The 13,402-nt window shown below is 40.0% G+C and overlaps 1 protein-coding gene across 2 annotated transcripts in view; it reads right to left on the minus strand.

Moving 5' to 3' along the window:
* The window catches only part of LOC126188874 (general transcription factor IIE subunit 2), a 65,868-nt gene extending 52,916 nt beyond the window's left edge, over positions 1-12,952 (minus strand). Inside the window, exon 1 of one of the 2 annotated variants that reach the window (XM_049930538.1) lies at positions 12,749-12,949. In XM_049930538.1, coding sequence (XP_049786495.1) covers positions 12,749-12,810 — 62 coding nt within the window. In that variant the 5' untranslated portion in view covers positions 12,811-12,949. Of the gene's footprint in view, positions 1-12,748 lie in introns of both variants that reach the window. The other variant, XM_049930537.1, reaches the window with a different exon arrangement.
* Between the last annotated feature and the right edge of the window lie 450 nt (positions 12,953-13,402).

The following is a 13,402-nucleotide window of genomic DNA, read 5'->3' on the forward strand; positions in this document are numbered from 1 at the left end:
GTTCCACTTGCTCTGATGAAGAATCGAGAGATATATCAAAGATGGCAACTTCGACATCATCAGACAGTTTACTTCCTGTCTGTGTTATAAGTTTACACTTTGACTTACATTTTTTGCCCTGAATGGGCTTTGGGGCCACAATGGTGTGGTGGCAGTGGATGGTGGACCAGGCTGAACCTTCAGAGGGCCAGGGAGCTCTGCAACAGCAGCAACTACAGCCTTGTCTGTAGTCTTGGGTGGAGGTATGGGCTTCAAAATAACTGGAGCAGAACAAGTGAACTGGTAAAATCAGGTACTAGCGCTGACACTGGCAATCTCCGTTTGTGTAGCATCATCAGTTTTAGGGACTGACTGTTTAATAACAGACACAAAGGAGGTAGCGGCTGTCGGGGACCGCATAGTCTTATAGATCCTTTTGTCCTCTCCATGCGAGATACATTTAGTTGTTTTTATTTCCTGTACCTTTCTTTCTTAAAGAAAGACACTGCAGTCCCTTCTCCAAACAGAGTGATCCCCAGAACAGCTGACGGACTTTACAGGAGATGAACAGCCAACTCCTTGGGTGGCCTTCCCACATTTACTACAAGTGGCATCTGACAGTAGTGTGCCCAAAGTGTTGGCCCTCAAAACACTGTATCAGGTTCTGGAAATAGGGCCGTACGCTAAGGTGAAGGAACCAGCCTTAATGTGCTATGGAAATTTTGTACAACTGAATGTCAGTAGAAAAAAGTCTGATTTCACTAGATTGCCATCTACTCTTTTCATAATGTTTTGAATGTCAACAACCCTTCCCAGGACCTTTCAGCTTTCAGTTCTTCTTGAGGAATGTCAACCAGATATCTGCATATCACAATACCTTTGCTGTAGTTCAAGGTGTTGTGCAGTTCAGTTTCAATTGCATACTCCCCAAGGCATTGAGCTTTTTGAAGGGTCTTCACTTGTTGGTAACGGACGTTGCCACCAACTGGGACCCATTTCGCAAGGACTTAGCAAATTTTATGCCCCAGCAATGCCCTCCAATCCTTTTTGCATATAAATGGTGAAATTTAGTAGAAACTGCCCTCTTTTTCTTTTCAGTATTGGAAACATATTCTGAGAAACAGCATGTGTTATGTTGCAAATGACTGAGTCAAGAGGACTAGCTACCCCAGCCCTCTTATTTGATTGGGTGTTGTTACCTACCAACGGCCCACCCATTCCACTGGGAGATGGAAGAGAAAACTTCGAAGGATCCATCTTGGTTCTACAAGCAGCTAGGAAAGTAAAAGTCCACCTAGACAGAGCTCTCCATGTCTAGGTAAGCCTTATACAACTGAGGTGTGCAGGTTCCCCAGAGGTTGCCCACTAACAACTGTTTCACCTCAACAGCTATGCGTCTCATAAGTGCACAGAACACTTTGAGATTGAGTTTTTTTATAGAGGTTTTTACCATCCTCATGATCTGGGCAGTCAAGCCAAGATCTCCATTCCCTGTGACACACAACATTTCAACTGTCGCACCATACAGTGGTCGCTGAAGCATGCCTAGAGCTTATGGTGACAGGGGACTGGCGGCGCTTACCAGTCCCCCAGCTCAGGAACCCTGGGGTCACCAAGTCTGTACTCAACAAACAGATGCTGAGTCCCTGAGGGCTCATAGTTTTGAGTGCTGAATGTTTGGATAACAATAATCATTGTTGTAGTTGAAGATAAGCACCAAAAAATATGTTTCGAGAGCCTAATTTGTATATTTTATATACAAACAAGGCTGAATTCATTAAAAGTAAATTACAAAAACTGTGAGAGTTTAAGTGAATGATTCACATGAAGCACTGAGTGTAACAGCATCTTATGTTATGCTCCAAACCAGCATATTCACGAGCTTTCAAAATTGGTTGTTGTAGGTTAATAAACTATTGTGTAAAATGAATGAAGAGACCCTTGTACCTTGCTACTTTGGCATATCAGATGGAGCTGGTTGTCGTGAGTCATCAGCATTCTATTGTGGCAAAAGTCAACTACAGCCTGTTAAGGAAATGTCACCAACGTACAACAACCTTCTATGACATAGGTCAGGGATTATTTTACTGAAGATGCTCAAATTTGCACAAATCATAATGCCTTGTTGATGAGAAAATTTAAATTCATGCAGAAGACTTGCTGCAACCCATTTGGTAAAGAAAAACACATAACCAAGAAGGCTTTAACACCAGTAACCACTGCAGTGTCTGATCGGTTGAAGTCACTGACTAATGAAGTTATTAAACCTGCTCAGAAAATTTGTACCAAATATAGACATGAAGTGGCCCTGAAAGATTCACCCCACAGGGAGAGCAAAAATAACCATCTGCTGAAGACATGGATGTTGTTGATGCTTGCTTTACTGCTAACACTTCATTATCATCACTCGGACAGTCCCATTAAAGCTTCAACAGATAAACAAAAGGGATTCAGTTGGATACAAAAAGCATGAAGTTCTGAAAGCCAAAGGCAGCATTAGTAAGGTAATTGCCACAGCTGCTGGTGTGAGCGAAGTAGCTATTCCTCAAATACAAAGGGAAGTTGCGTTGATATGGACATCTTAATTGAAGTTCTCAAGATTAAGCTTCAGACTTCAAACAACTGCAGCCAAGTTCAAATTTGCTCTCACCCCAAATAGCTAGACTATAGAAAACACAGCTAAGGAATTTTCTATTTCAAATAAAATGGTGAAAAAGGCAGATGGAAGGTGCAATTTTGGAAATACCTGCTGCAAATCAAAAAGGGAAAACACTCAATAATGAAGCAAAACAAAATGTCATCACTTTTTTTTAAGATGAAGAGTTTTCTCATTTATGCCCAAGCAAAAAGGATTGTGTTATGGTACGAATAAATGAGGAAAAGATTCACAACCAGAAATGCCTGCTCCTTTGTAATCTGAAAGAAGTGTTCCACTGCTTGTTGTGAGCAATATAGAAAACAACCGAGCTTCTCAAAATTTTATGAGCTCAGGCCAAAATGGACCACATTCAGTATGTGTATGTGCAATTCATCAAAATGTCAAATTAATGTTGGCTTCAGAAACATCCATGCAAGATAATTACAAGGATTTGATGAAAGAAACTGTATGCAGTTTGGAATCAAAAGATTTTATGCTGCAATGTTGTGAGGAGTGTCCTAGAAAAATGCAACTAGAGGCTTTTCTTGAAGGCTCTTTTAAAGGCTGACCCTGAAGAAACAATGAAACACACTCATTGGGTCCATACTGACAGACATGCATTGGAGACATGTCATGGCACTGTTGAAGATTTAATGGAGGCACTGATTTTGAAAACTGCCAGTTTAAGAAACCATCACTTTGTGTCTGGGTCAACAGAAGCGTCCGACCCCACCCGTCGGCTTTGACCCGTGACGTAAGGCTGTTGTGGTGTGTGACGTCATGACAGCGCGGAGTTTGGTTTGTGAGTGTGGCGTGTTTGTAGGTGTCGTCGTGTTGCTGTTTGTGGTGCCCTCTGGTGGTGTGTTTAGGGGTTTCGTGTTGTGTGGTGTATTGGGTTCAGTTTGGTGTTACTGCTTCTTCTGGCTGGTTCTCGTTTTGGCTGTGTGTGGAGCGGAATTGGTTTCAGTGAGTTAACAATTTAGTGTTTCTGTGTGAAAGTTATTTTAGTGCTGTTTGCTGTAGGTCGTGTGTTAATTTGAGTAAATTAATTTGTTGCTGCTCTTGTTAGTTATGGATATGACGGATAAAATTAATAGTGTGCACTTGCATGCTATGATGGGGGCGAGTCCGTTGGAGTTGATAAAATTTCTGCAGCTCTTTGGGCTGTTGGCGGAGGTGGTGAAATGCGCTGTTTGTCGGCATGAAATGACATTGGCAAAAGTTCCGGCATCTCAGACCAGGGACAATTATATGTGGTGGTGCTGTAGGGACAACCTATGGCGCTCCATACATTGCGGTTCCTGGTTCGAGAAGTCTAGGTTGAGTATATGCGATATTGTGTTGTTGATGTATTACTTTTGTTATAAATCCTCTCACAGTTTTTGCATGCATGAGACTGGCGTGAGTGAGAGGAGTGTGTTTGACTGGTTTTCATTTTGTTTCAAAGTATGTTCTGAGTTTATTAAGTACAGGGGTAAGTAAGGTGGGCCTGAGGTTGTGGTGGAGGTGGACAAGTCACAGTTTGGGAAAATGAAGTATGCGAGGGGTAAGTCTGTGGTTGGTCTCTGGGTGTGGGGGGCTGTTGTACCGGCGAGTAAGTATTCTGAATGTGTTTTAGGGTTGTGGACGACCGATCTAAGAGGGAATTAGTGGGGTTAATTGAGGAGAACCAGGTTCTACTGTAGTTTCTGATACTTTTTCTTCTTATAGGGGGTACAATCGTTTAGTAAGGAACCACAGTTTAGAGTTTAAAAATTATGATATGGGGGCTTGTACGAATACCATAGATGTTTTTTTTTTTTTTTTTTTTTTTTTTTTTTTTTTTTTTTTTTTTTTTTTTTGGGGGGGGGGGGGGCGGACTTAGTTAAGTCAGTTCTTGGGAGGGGGAAGAGGCACTGTTCTAACCTTCAGTTTCATTTATATGAGTACTGTTGGTGGAAGAGCATCCCTGAGGGCTATTCTTTTTTCGGGTTTTTTAAGGGCTATCAGTAAGATGTGGTTTATGCGGGTGGGTGACTGTGGCTTGGGGGGGTGGGGGGAGAAGGGGGGGGAGTGTGTTGGTTTGTGATTTAGTTGTGGAGGGTCTATTTTGTTGCAGTTTTTGTTGAGGTGTAGTGTGTGATTAAGATTTTTTTATTTTGTGTTTGTTTTTTGTTTATGGGTATTTTCTTTTGGGGTGAGAGGGAGGTTGGGTTGAGGGTGTGGCTGGGTTGGGTCTTTCTTTTGGTTGTGTATTTTTTTGTTGGTGTGTGTAAGGGGGGGGGGTGTAGGTAAGTGTGTGTGTGTGTGTGTGTGTGTGTGTGTGTGTGTGTGTGTGTGTGTGTGTGTGTGTGTGTTTGTGGCTGGGTGTGATTGTGGTGGCTGACCTAGGTTGCGGCGCCAGAACGTTGTTGTGGTAAGTTTTTATTTTTCTTGTTTTTAGTGTATTTGTTGCATGTTATTGTGGCTGAACCCTGGAGATACTAAAAGGTATCAGATAGATTATATAATGGTAAGACAGAGATTTAGGAATCAGGTTTTAAATTGTAAGACATTTCCAGGGGCAGATGTGGACTCTGACCACAATCTATTGGTTATGACCTGTAGATTAAAACTGAAGAAACTGCAAAAAGGTGGGAATTTAAGGAGATGGGACCTGGATAAACTGACTAAACCAGAGGTTGTACAGAGTTTCAGGGAGACCATAAGGGAACAATTGACAGGAATGGGGGAAAGAAATACAGTAGAAGAAGAATGGGTAGCTTTGAGGGATGAAGTAGTGAAGACAGCAGAGGATCAAGTAGGTAAAAAGACGAGGGCTAGTAGAAATCCTTGGGTAAAAGAAGAAATATTGAATTTAATTGATGAAAGGAGAAAATATAAAAATGCAGTAAATGAAGCAGGCCTCAAGGAATACAAATGTCTCAAAAATGAGATTGACAGGAATTGCAAAATGGCTAAGCAGGGACGGCTAGAGGACAAATGTAAGGATGTAGAGGCTTATCTCACGAGGGGTAAGATAGATACTGCCTACAGGAAAATTAAAGAGACCTTTGGAGATAGGAGAACCACTTGTATGAACATCAAGAGCTCAGATGGAAACCCAGTTCTAAACAAAGAAGGGAAAGCAGAAAGGTGGAAGGAGTATATAGAGGGTCTATACAAGGGCGATGTACTTGAGGACAATATTATGGAAATGGAAGAGGATGTAGATGAAGATTAAATGGGAGATATGATTCTGTGTGAAGAGTTTGACAGAGCACTGAAGGACCTAAGTCGAAACAAGGCCCCAGGAGTAGACAACATTCCATTGAAACTACTGACAGCCTTGGGAGAGCCAGTCCTGGCAAAACTCTACCATCTGGTGAGCAAAATGTATGAGACAGGCGAAATACCCTCAGACTTCAAGAAGAATATATTAACTCCAATCCCAAAGGAAGCAGGTGTTGACAGATGTGAAAGTTACCGAACTATCAGTTTAATAAGTCATGGCTGCAAAACACTAACGCGAATTCTTCACAAACGAATGGAAAAATTGGTAGAAGCCAACCTCGTGGAAGATCAGTTTGGATTCTGTAGAAATGTTGGAGCACATGAGGCAATACTGACCCTATGACTTATCTTAGAACTTACATTAAGAAAAGGCAAACCTACGTTTCTAGCATTTGTAGACTTAGAGAAAGCTTTTGACAATGTTGACTGGAATACTCTCTTTCAAATTCTAAAGGTGGCAGGTGTAAAATACAGGGAGCGAAAAGCTATTTACAATTTGTACAGAAACCAGATGGCAGTTATAAGAGTCGAGGGACATGAAAGGGAAGCAGTGGTTGGCAAGGGAGTGAGACAGGGTTGTAGCCTCTCCCCGATGTTATTCAATCTGTATATTGAGCAAGCAGTAAAGGAAACAAAAGAAAAATTCGGAGTAGGTATTAAAATCCATGGAGAAGAAATAAAAACTTTGAGGTTCGCCGATGACATTGTAATTCTGTCAGAGACAGCAAAGGACTTGGAAGAGCAGTTGAACGGAATGGATGGTGTTTTGAAGGGAGGATATAAGATGAACATTAACAAAAGCAAAACGAGGATAATGGAATGTAGTTGAATTAAGTCGGGTGACGTTGAGGGTATTAGATTAGGAAATGAGACACTTAAAGTAGTAAAGGAGTTTTGCTATTTGGGGAGCAAAATAACTGATGATGGTCGAAGTAGAGAGGATATAAAATGTAGACTGGCAATGGCAAGGAAAGCATTTCTGAAGAGGAGAAATTTGTTAATATCGAGTATAGATTTAAGTGGAAGGAAGTCATTTCTGAAAGTATTTGTATGGAGCATAGCCATGTATGGAAGTGAAACATGGACGGTAAATAGTTTGGACAAGAAGAGAATAGAAGCTTTCGAAATGTGGTGCTACAGAAGAATGCTGAAGATTAGATGGGTAGATCACATAACTAATGAGGAAGTATTGAATAGGATTGGGGAGAAGAGGAGTTTGTGGCACAACTTGACCAGAAGAAGGGATCGGTTGGTAGGACATGTTCTGAGGCATCAAGGGATCACCAATTTAGTATTGGAGGGTAGCGTGGAGGGTAAAAATCGTAGGGGGAGACCAAGAGATGAATACACTAAGCAGATTCAGCAGGATGTAGGTTGCAGTAGGTACTGGGAGATGAAGAAGCTTGCACAGGATAGAGTAGCATGGAGAGCTGCATCAAACCAGTCTCGGGACTGAAGACCACAACAACAACAACAACAATGTGGCTGATGGGGTGGTTCTGAGTTGTGTGGTTTGTTGTATTGGTGATTTGGTATCGTGTGTTGGTTTGTGGGTATGTAGTTGAAGGGAAGTTTTAGATTCCAATTTGTGGTCGTATCTGTGGGTTTTTTGGTATTGGGAGTCGTTGTTGACCTATGTGAGTGAAGGGAACTGTTTGATCCCAATGGGTGGATTGTGGCTGTGGGTGTTCCGGTATCGGGAGTTGTTGCTGAGCTACATAGGTCAAGGGAAGTGTTCGATGACACTGTGTGGTTGTGGCTGTTCCGGTATCGGCAGTTGCTGTTGAGCTATATAGGTCAAGGGTAGTGTCGGATTCTGGAGGATGTGGTGTTTGGTGGACTTTTGGGGAGTTTTGTGTTGTCGGTTTTTTTCATCATTTTATGTGGTTAGGTACAGCGATGTGTGTCTAAATTTGTTGACGTTTACTTTGTCCCCATCCAAAATCCAGCAATTTCCCACACTTGTCCCGTTAGTTTCATTATGTTTTTTGTGGAACGTGTGTGTGTGTGTGTGTTGGTTTTTCAATGTTTTTTGTGTTTGTTGTTATGTTTATGTAATAACGTCATAGGCGCCATATTGGAGTCGTAGTGTATGGTCGTTTTCGCCATATCTGTGAGTCAAAGCAGACGGGTGGAATTGGACGCTTCTGTATTTCCTTTTGTCAAAACATCAAAGTCTATACCTTAAGCAGCTAAAAGGAAATCTTAGGCACAGAAAATGAATTAATTATATTGATGGATTTTGCTAAGAATTATTCATTTGTTGTTCAAGATGCAGTGCAAGGATTTCGTTGGGAGAATAGTCAGGCCACATTAGATCCACCTGTCGTCTATTTTGGTGGCAAAGAATGTCAAAGCATTAGCATTTGTATGATCAGAAACTGTCTGTAAGTCATAATGCCACTGTTGTCCATGTCTTTCAAATAAAGTCAATAGCATATTTAAAAACAAAGATTAAAAACATTAAGATCATTTATTACTTTAGTGATGGTTCAGCAGCTCAATATAAGGATCTTACAAACTTCATCAATTTCTGTCTGCATGAAAAGGATTTTGGCATCACTGTCAAATGGAATCTTTTTATTTAACAATCCAAGGTAGACTGCCTTGTGATAGCATTGGGGGAACAGCAACAATACTAGCAGCCTGTGCTAGTCTACAGAGGCCCTCCACTAACCTAATATTGAATGTATACGACATTTTCAAATTCTGTGATTTTTTATGTACCAAAAGGAGGAACTGGGGGAAAAAATCTGCCTGATCAAGATACAAGGTTTGCCAGGAGACATACAATAGCTGCAACAAGAGAAAATCATCCATTTAAGCCAAATAACTGTAATCAGCTACAGTAGGCGGAATTTCCAGTGATGCTACAGCAGACATAATTAATACCTTCAAAGCAGATGAAGGAATTCCAGCAATCTCAATTACAAGCTTATAACCAGGACTGTATGTTGCAAGTACAGTGAAACCTGTTTTACATTTTCAAGCGGTCCAGACTTAAAACCGCAAAACTGAGGAAAATGCAGAATCAAAGAGAATGTTAACCCCCCCCTCCCCAAAACAAAAGCAAAAACACATATAACTGGCATATATAATTAAAAATCGCAATCTTCTACAACACTTTGTATAAAATCTGTCAAAGTAAAGGAAGTAAAATGTACAATACCATGTTTGTGCAATAATTTGTGGTAATGGATTTCATCAGTTATTAAAAAATCACATATGTGTAATAGCAAGTAAAAATTCAGTAAAAATTTAAACTGGTATCTGGGTACAAGGTTATCAAGCTATTTTCTGATGCTACGAGCACAAATTATGTGTTCAAAATGTGCTTTCTTAAGAGATCATCCTTTGCGCTCACCCAGAGAAAAGCAAAAATTGATGAACATGTTGAATTAAACCAAAAACATCACAGCAGCTGATTAAACCATTAGCATAAAAGTGGACATCTGCATAAATGACAAACTTTGTCAACATTGCTGTTACTGTGTAATGCTTTTCTTACGAGCTTCACTTCAGATGCTTACCACCATTAAAGTTTTATTTTAGACTTGATGAGGGGAAGAGAAAAAAAAAAGAGTTTACTTCACCGACCGATGTTACAAGCTTATTAGAAGTTGGCTCAGTGAATTTCTGTGCACTGTGCAAATGTAAATTTGACAGAAAGCTCAGCTACTACAGTTTCGCTTCATGCCCTCTATCACTACTGCCTATCTGTACTATCTACAGTGTGTGGTGCAAAGTATATATGTGAGTAGCGTATGTAGTTGTTGCAACTGTATCATGTCAGATTTGAACATGAAAGTGTTTCAAATGTGCTATCGCAAAACTGTTGTTCTATTTACCTGTGATGTCTCTGTCATAGCACATCATTTGCACAAAAAGTACTTCAAACACGCTTTCACCACTATCTGCACTCCTGTCATTGAAGGGTCACTCCTCCTCTCCACACATCCAGTACATAAGCACATTTTACATATGTTAGTGTGATGTGGTGGCTGTGCTGGCTACTGGGTGACTTAACTAGCCATTAGCCAATAAAAGTTCAATGGCCAGAAAAGGGCGAAGTTTCCTCGATTAGGACCAAAAATATTCTTCAAGACTCAGTGCTTTAATTTAAAAGGTTGACGACTGATATTGTAGCTGAATACAGTTCATCAGAAATACATGCGAAAGGATGAACCGAGTTACAAGTGGCACAAGACAAGGTAGTGGCTGGGCCCCTTCATCATATATTGGCTTGGTCCGGAACACTTTGCGTAGACTGTCTTGCTTTTCCATTACCTCTACAACCTAGCAGTAGTTGTACATTGATTGCACGGTAAAGCTAATGTTGCAAGTCATTTTGGCAAGACCGATTGTGGATTACATCAGCATTTCCTCTCTCATTTCTCTCCTCTCTGCAACTGCCAAAAATATTCCCTTAACTTTGCAACCACCCGTGGTGAGAACCTTTTGTGCCACTTATAACTCAATCAGTCACATCAAATATCAACAGGAAACCACCGGGACAAAGTCAAGCAAGATGTTGAGTAACAACTTTGAATCAAGGTAAACCTTACTAGGAAGAAATGTAAAATCAGGTTTTTTAGCATTATCTAATGTTTTTTTTACAGGAGCTACATATTTGTGATGTAGAATTGTCAAAAACATAAAATCAAAGAATGTAAAACTGAAGTTCCACTGTTTGTATGACAATTTTTGGTGGGTTGGAAATGTGTGTGAAGTATCACATGAACAACAAGAGGTCCTCATCAGCTTTATGCACTCACTTAATTATGCTTGTTCCTTCCACTGGCCAACTGCTAAAAACATCTGCTGGATTCTTGAGCAACGTATTTTCATAACTTTGGAAGTACCGTCACCATCTTCATCAGAATGAGTTGAAAAAAATTAGCCTGATCAAGGAACATGGTTTGCCAGTGGACATGCAATTGTTGGAACAAGAGAAAATCATCAATGTATGCCAGTTAATTGAAATCACCTCAGAGTAAGCAGAGTTTCCAGTGATGCTACTGCATCCATTATTACGGCCTTCAAAGAAGATGGACGAATTTCAGCAATCTCAACTGCAAGTTTACAACCAGCACAGTATGTTGCAGTATGTATGACAATTTTTGGAGGGTTGGAAATGTGTGTGCAGTTTCACAGGAACAACAAGATGTCCTCATCAGCTTTATGCAGCCACACAGTTCTGTTTGTCCCTTCCACTGCCCTACTTCTAAAGACAGCTGCCGAATTCCTGAGCAACATATTTGCTTAATTTTAGAAGCACCATCGTCATTATCATCAGGAAGGCAATACAGTTATCCACAAACTGTCCTTGACAAAATATAAGAGCTGTTTAACTAAAATAGGAGCTGACTTTTTAGTGTTTTTGTTTTGCTGTGTTCTTCATTATACTTGTTTTTATGGATGTGTTGAATTAATGTCCAAAACTGATCTATATACTCGAATAAAAAAAAATAATTACCAGTAGTATTATGAAGCTTAATGAGAAAAACTTCCTCTTTGCAATCTTCTCGAAGTGCTCAAGTAATAACTTTTGAAACATACTGATGACGTCTTGGATCAAAGCAGACAGGTGGTATCGGACACTTCTGTAATACCAAAATATGGCATATTGGTTCAAATGAAAAGTAGCGGTGGTCCGTCGAACACTGTATCTCAGAACTGCGCCACGAATTTTTTTGACACTGTTGAGCATTGTACCTATATTTAGGTGTGACAAAATCCCTAATTTTTTGCAACGGTGTGATTCAGTATTAAAACAAACAAGCAAACGTTTGCTAGAACTTTTAAAAAAAGCCTATCAAGCTTGGCACATTTGCACCTTCGTAACAGGTGCATAGGGGAGTACCCTTCTTTAAAAGCTCTTAAAAATTCAACCACTGAAGATACTGAACTAAAATTTGTGAACTTGTATAACAATCTAAGGCATTACATAACCCTCACGCCAAAATCCATTAGATTTAGAGATAGCCGAGTGAGGACCCCTTGATGTGGAATGACCCAAAACTAAACATTGGTGCCACATACACAGTAAATTTTTGTACTTAGAACACATTGTTCCATTGTGTCAAACGTCTAGCAGTAATGAAGAGTGCAGAACATTGCACGCCCTAAATACTGCATATAAGCAAACTATATGCTACACCTAAAATTGGGGCAATCTAGCGTACTCATTACAAAACTTATTTCTGACAAGGGGTAGTGTGATTGATAATTACAAAACTTGTCATAATTTAACGAAAGTAGTGCTGTTAAGGAAAATAAAAAGGTTTTTGTAATTGATATACATTGTCAAGTTTCATTAACCATATTTCTTCAATATTTGGACCAAAACTTTTTTTTTATTCACTTCCGACAAAATTTTCATTTGGGATTACTCTAACCCTACCGAACTAATAAAATTAAAGTTGTTGGCTAGAATAACGAAGCGTTAAAGTTGTCAATGTAGGTGGCTAATACATGACTATATCCCGTCATATAAATCAGCTGAACAACAAGTGAAAAGTTTGAGCATCATTGCCAGACTATGTGATTACTGTAAAATTTGAAGAAAAGTTTCGCAAGCGATACAAAACCAGGCATGTTCAATGAAACCTACTACTAACGCAACAGAAGATTTATTGATATGAGACGACTCAAAATGTACCAAAACATGATGCTACGCTAAATTAAATTAGGATTCGCACTGACACTGGTTGAAGTCCGACAAATGTAACCACTATTTGCTCATTCAGTTTTTGGCAAATGTGGTTTCTATTATAACAATACGTGTGTTTGTACCGCAATAAGATATAAATTCGTACTTGAAAGCGGCAATAATATCCCAGAAAAGTATCTCTAATCATACCGCCGAGAAAGACTTACGTAGGTGTTGATAACGCTCTTTTTTTGAACAATTCTCGTTCCCTCAGCAGCGCAGGATCCATCTTGATTGCAATTCTCTTCCAGTAATTTGGTTACAGATGCTTATCAACACAACAGAAAAACTAAACAACACACACCAAACACCCCTCAATCAAGTATGTCAACACCGTCAAAGATCCTGTTGTAGTATTCATGACTAACTTGACAGAACAAAGTATCGATAGTATGATGGTCAGCGGAAAAGCTGGGTTCACTCAGGCAACAAAAGTATCGCCACTGCCAATGGCGAACTGCAGTTGCTTTGTAGTTGCATGTGTGAACTCCTAGTTTTCGGTGGCGCCATTTAAGAAGCGCAACTTTTGTCACGCCACAAAAAGTTGAACTTGGTTCTACTTTGTTGCGCCATTTTGCCTTCTCCACAATCGAATAACGTCATTCGATTGCTACCTCGCGGCTGGATTCAAGCCTTTCTAGTGCGTACTCGCTCGCAGATAGTGCTTTTGTTTGTGCGTTTGCTATTAATATGTCGAAAAAGTGGTTAACAGCGACAATTATGAGATTCTTGGAGGTGTATCAAGAACGAGACTGCCTTTGGAACCACAAATGCGAATCATACAAAGACATAAATTTGAGAGATGCTGCATTAATTGAAAT

Source organism: Schistocerca cancellata, chromosome 5, assembly GCF_023864275.1.
Source record: "Schistocerca cancellata isolate TAMUIC-IGC-003103 chromosome 5, iqSchCanc2.1, whole genome shotgun sequence".
Taxonomy (NCBI): Eukaryota; Metazoa; Arthropoda; class Insecta; order Orthoptera; family Acrididae; genus Schistocerca; species Schistocerca cancellata.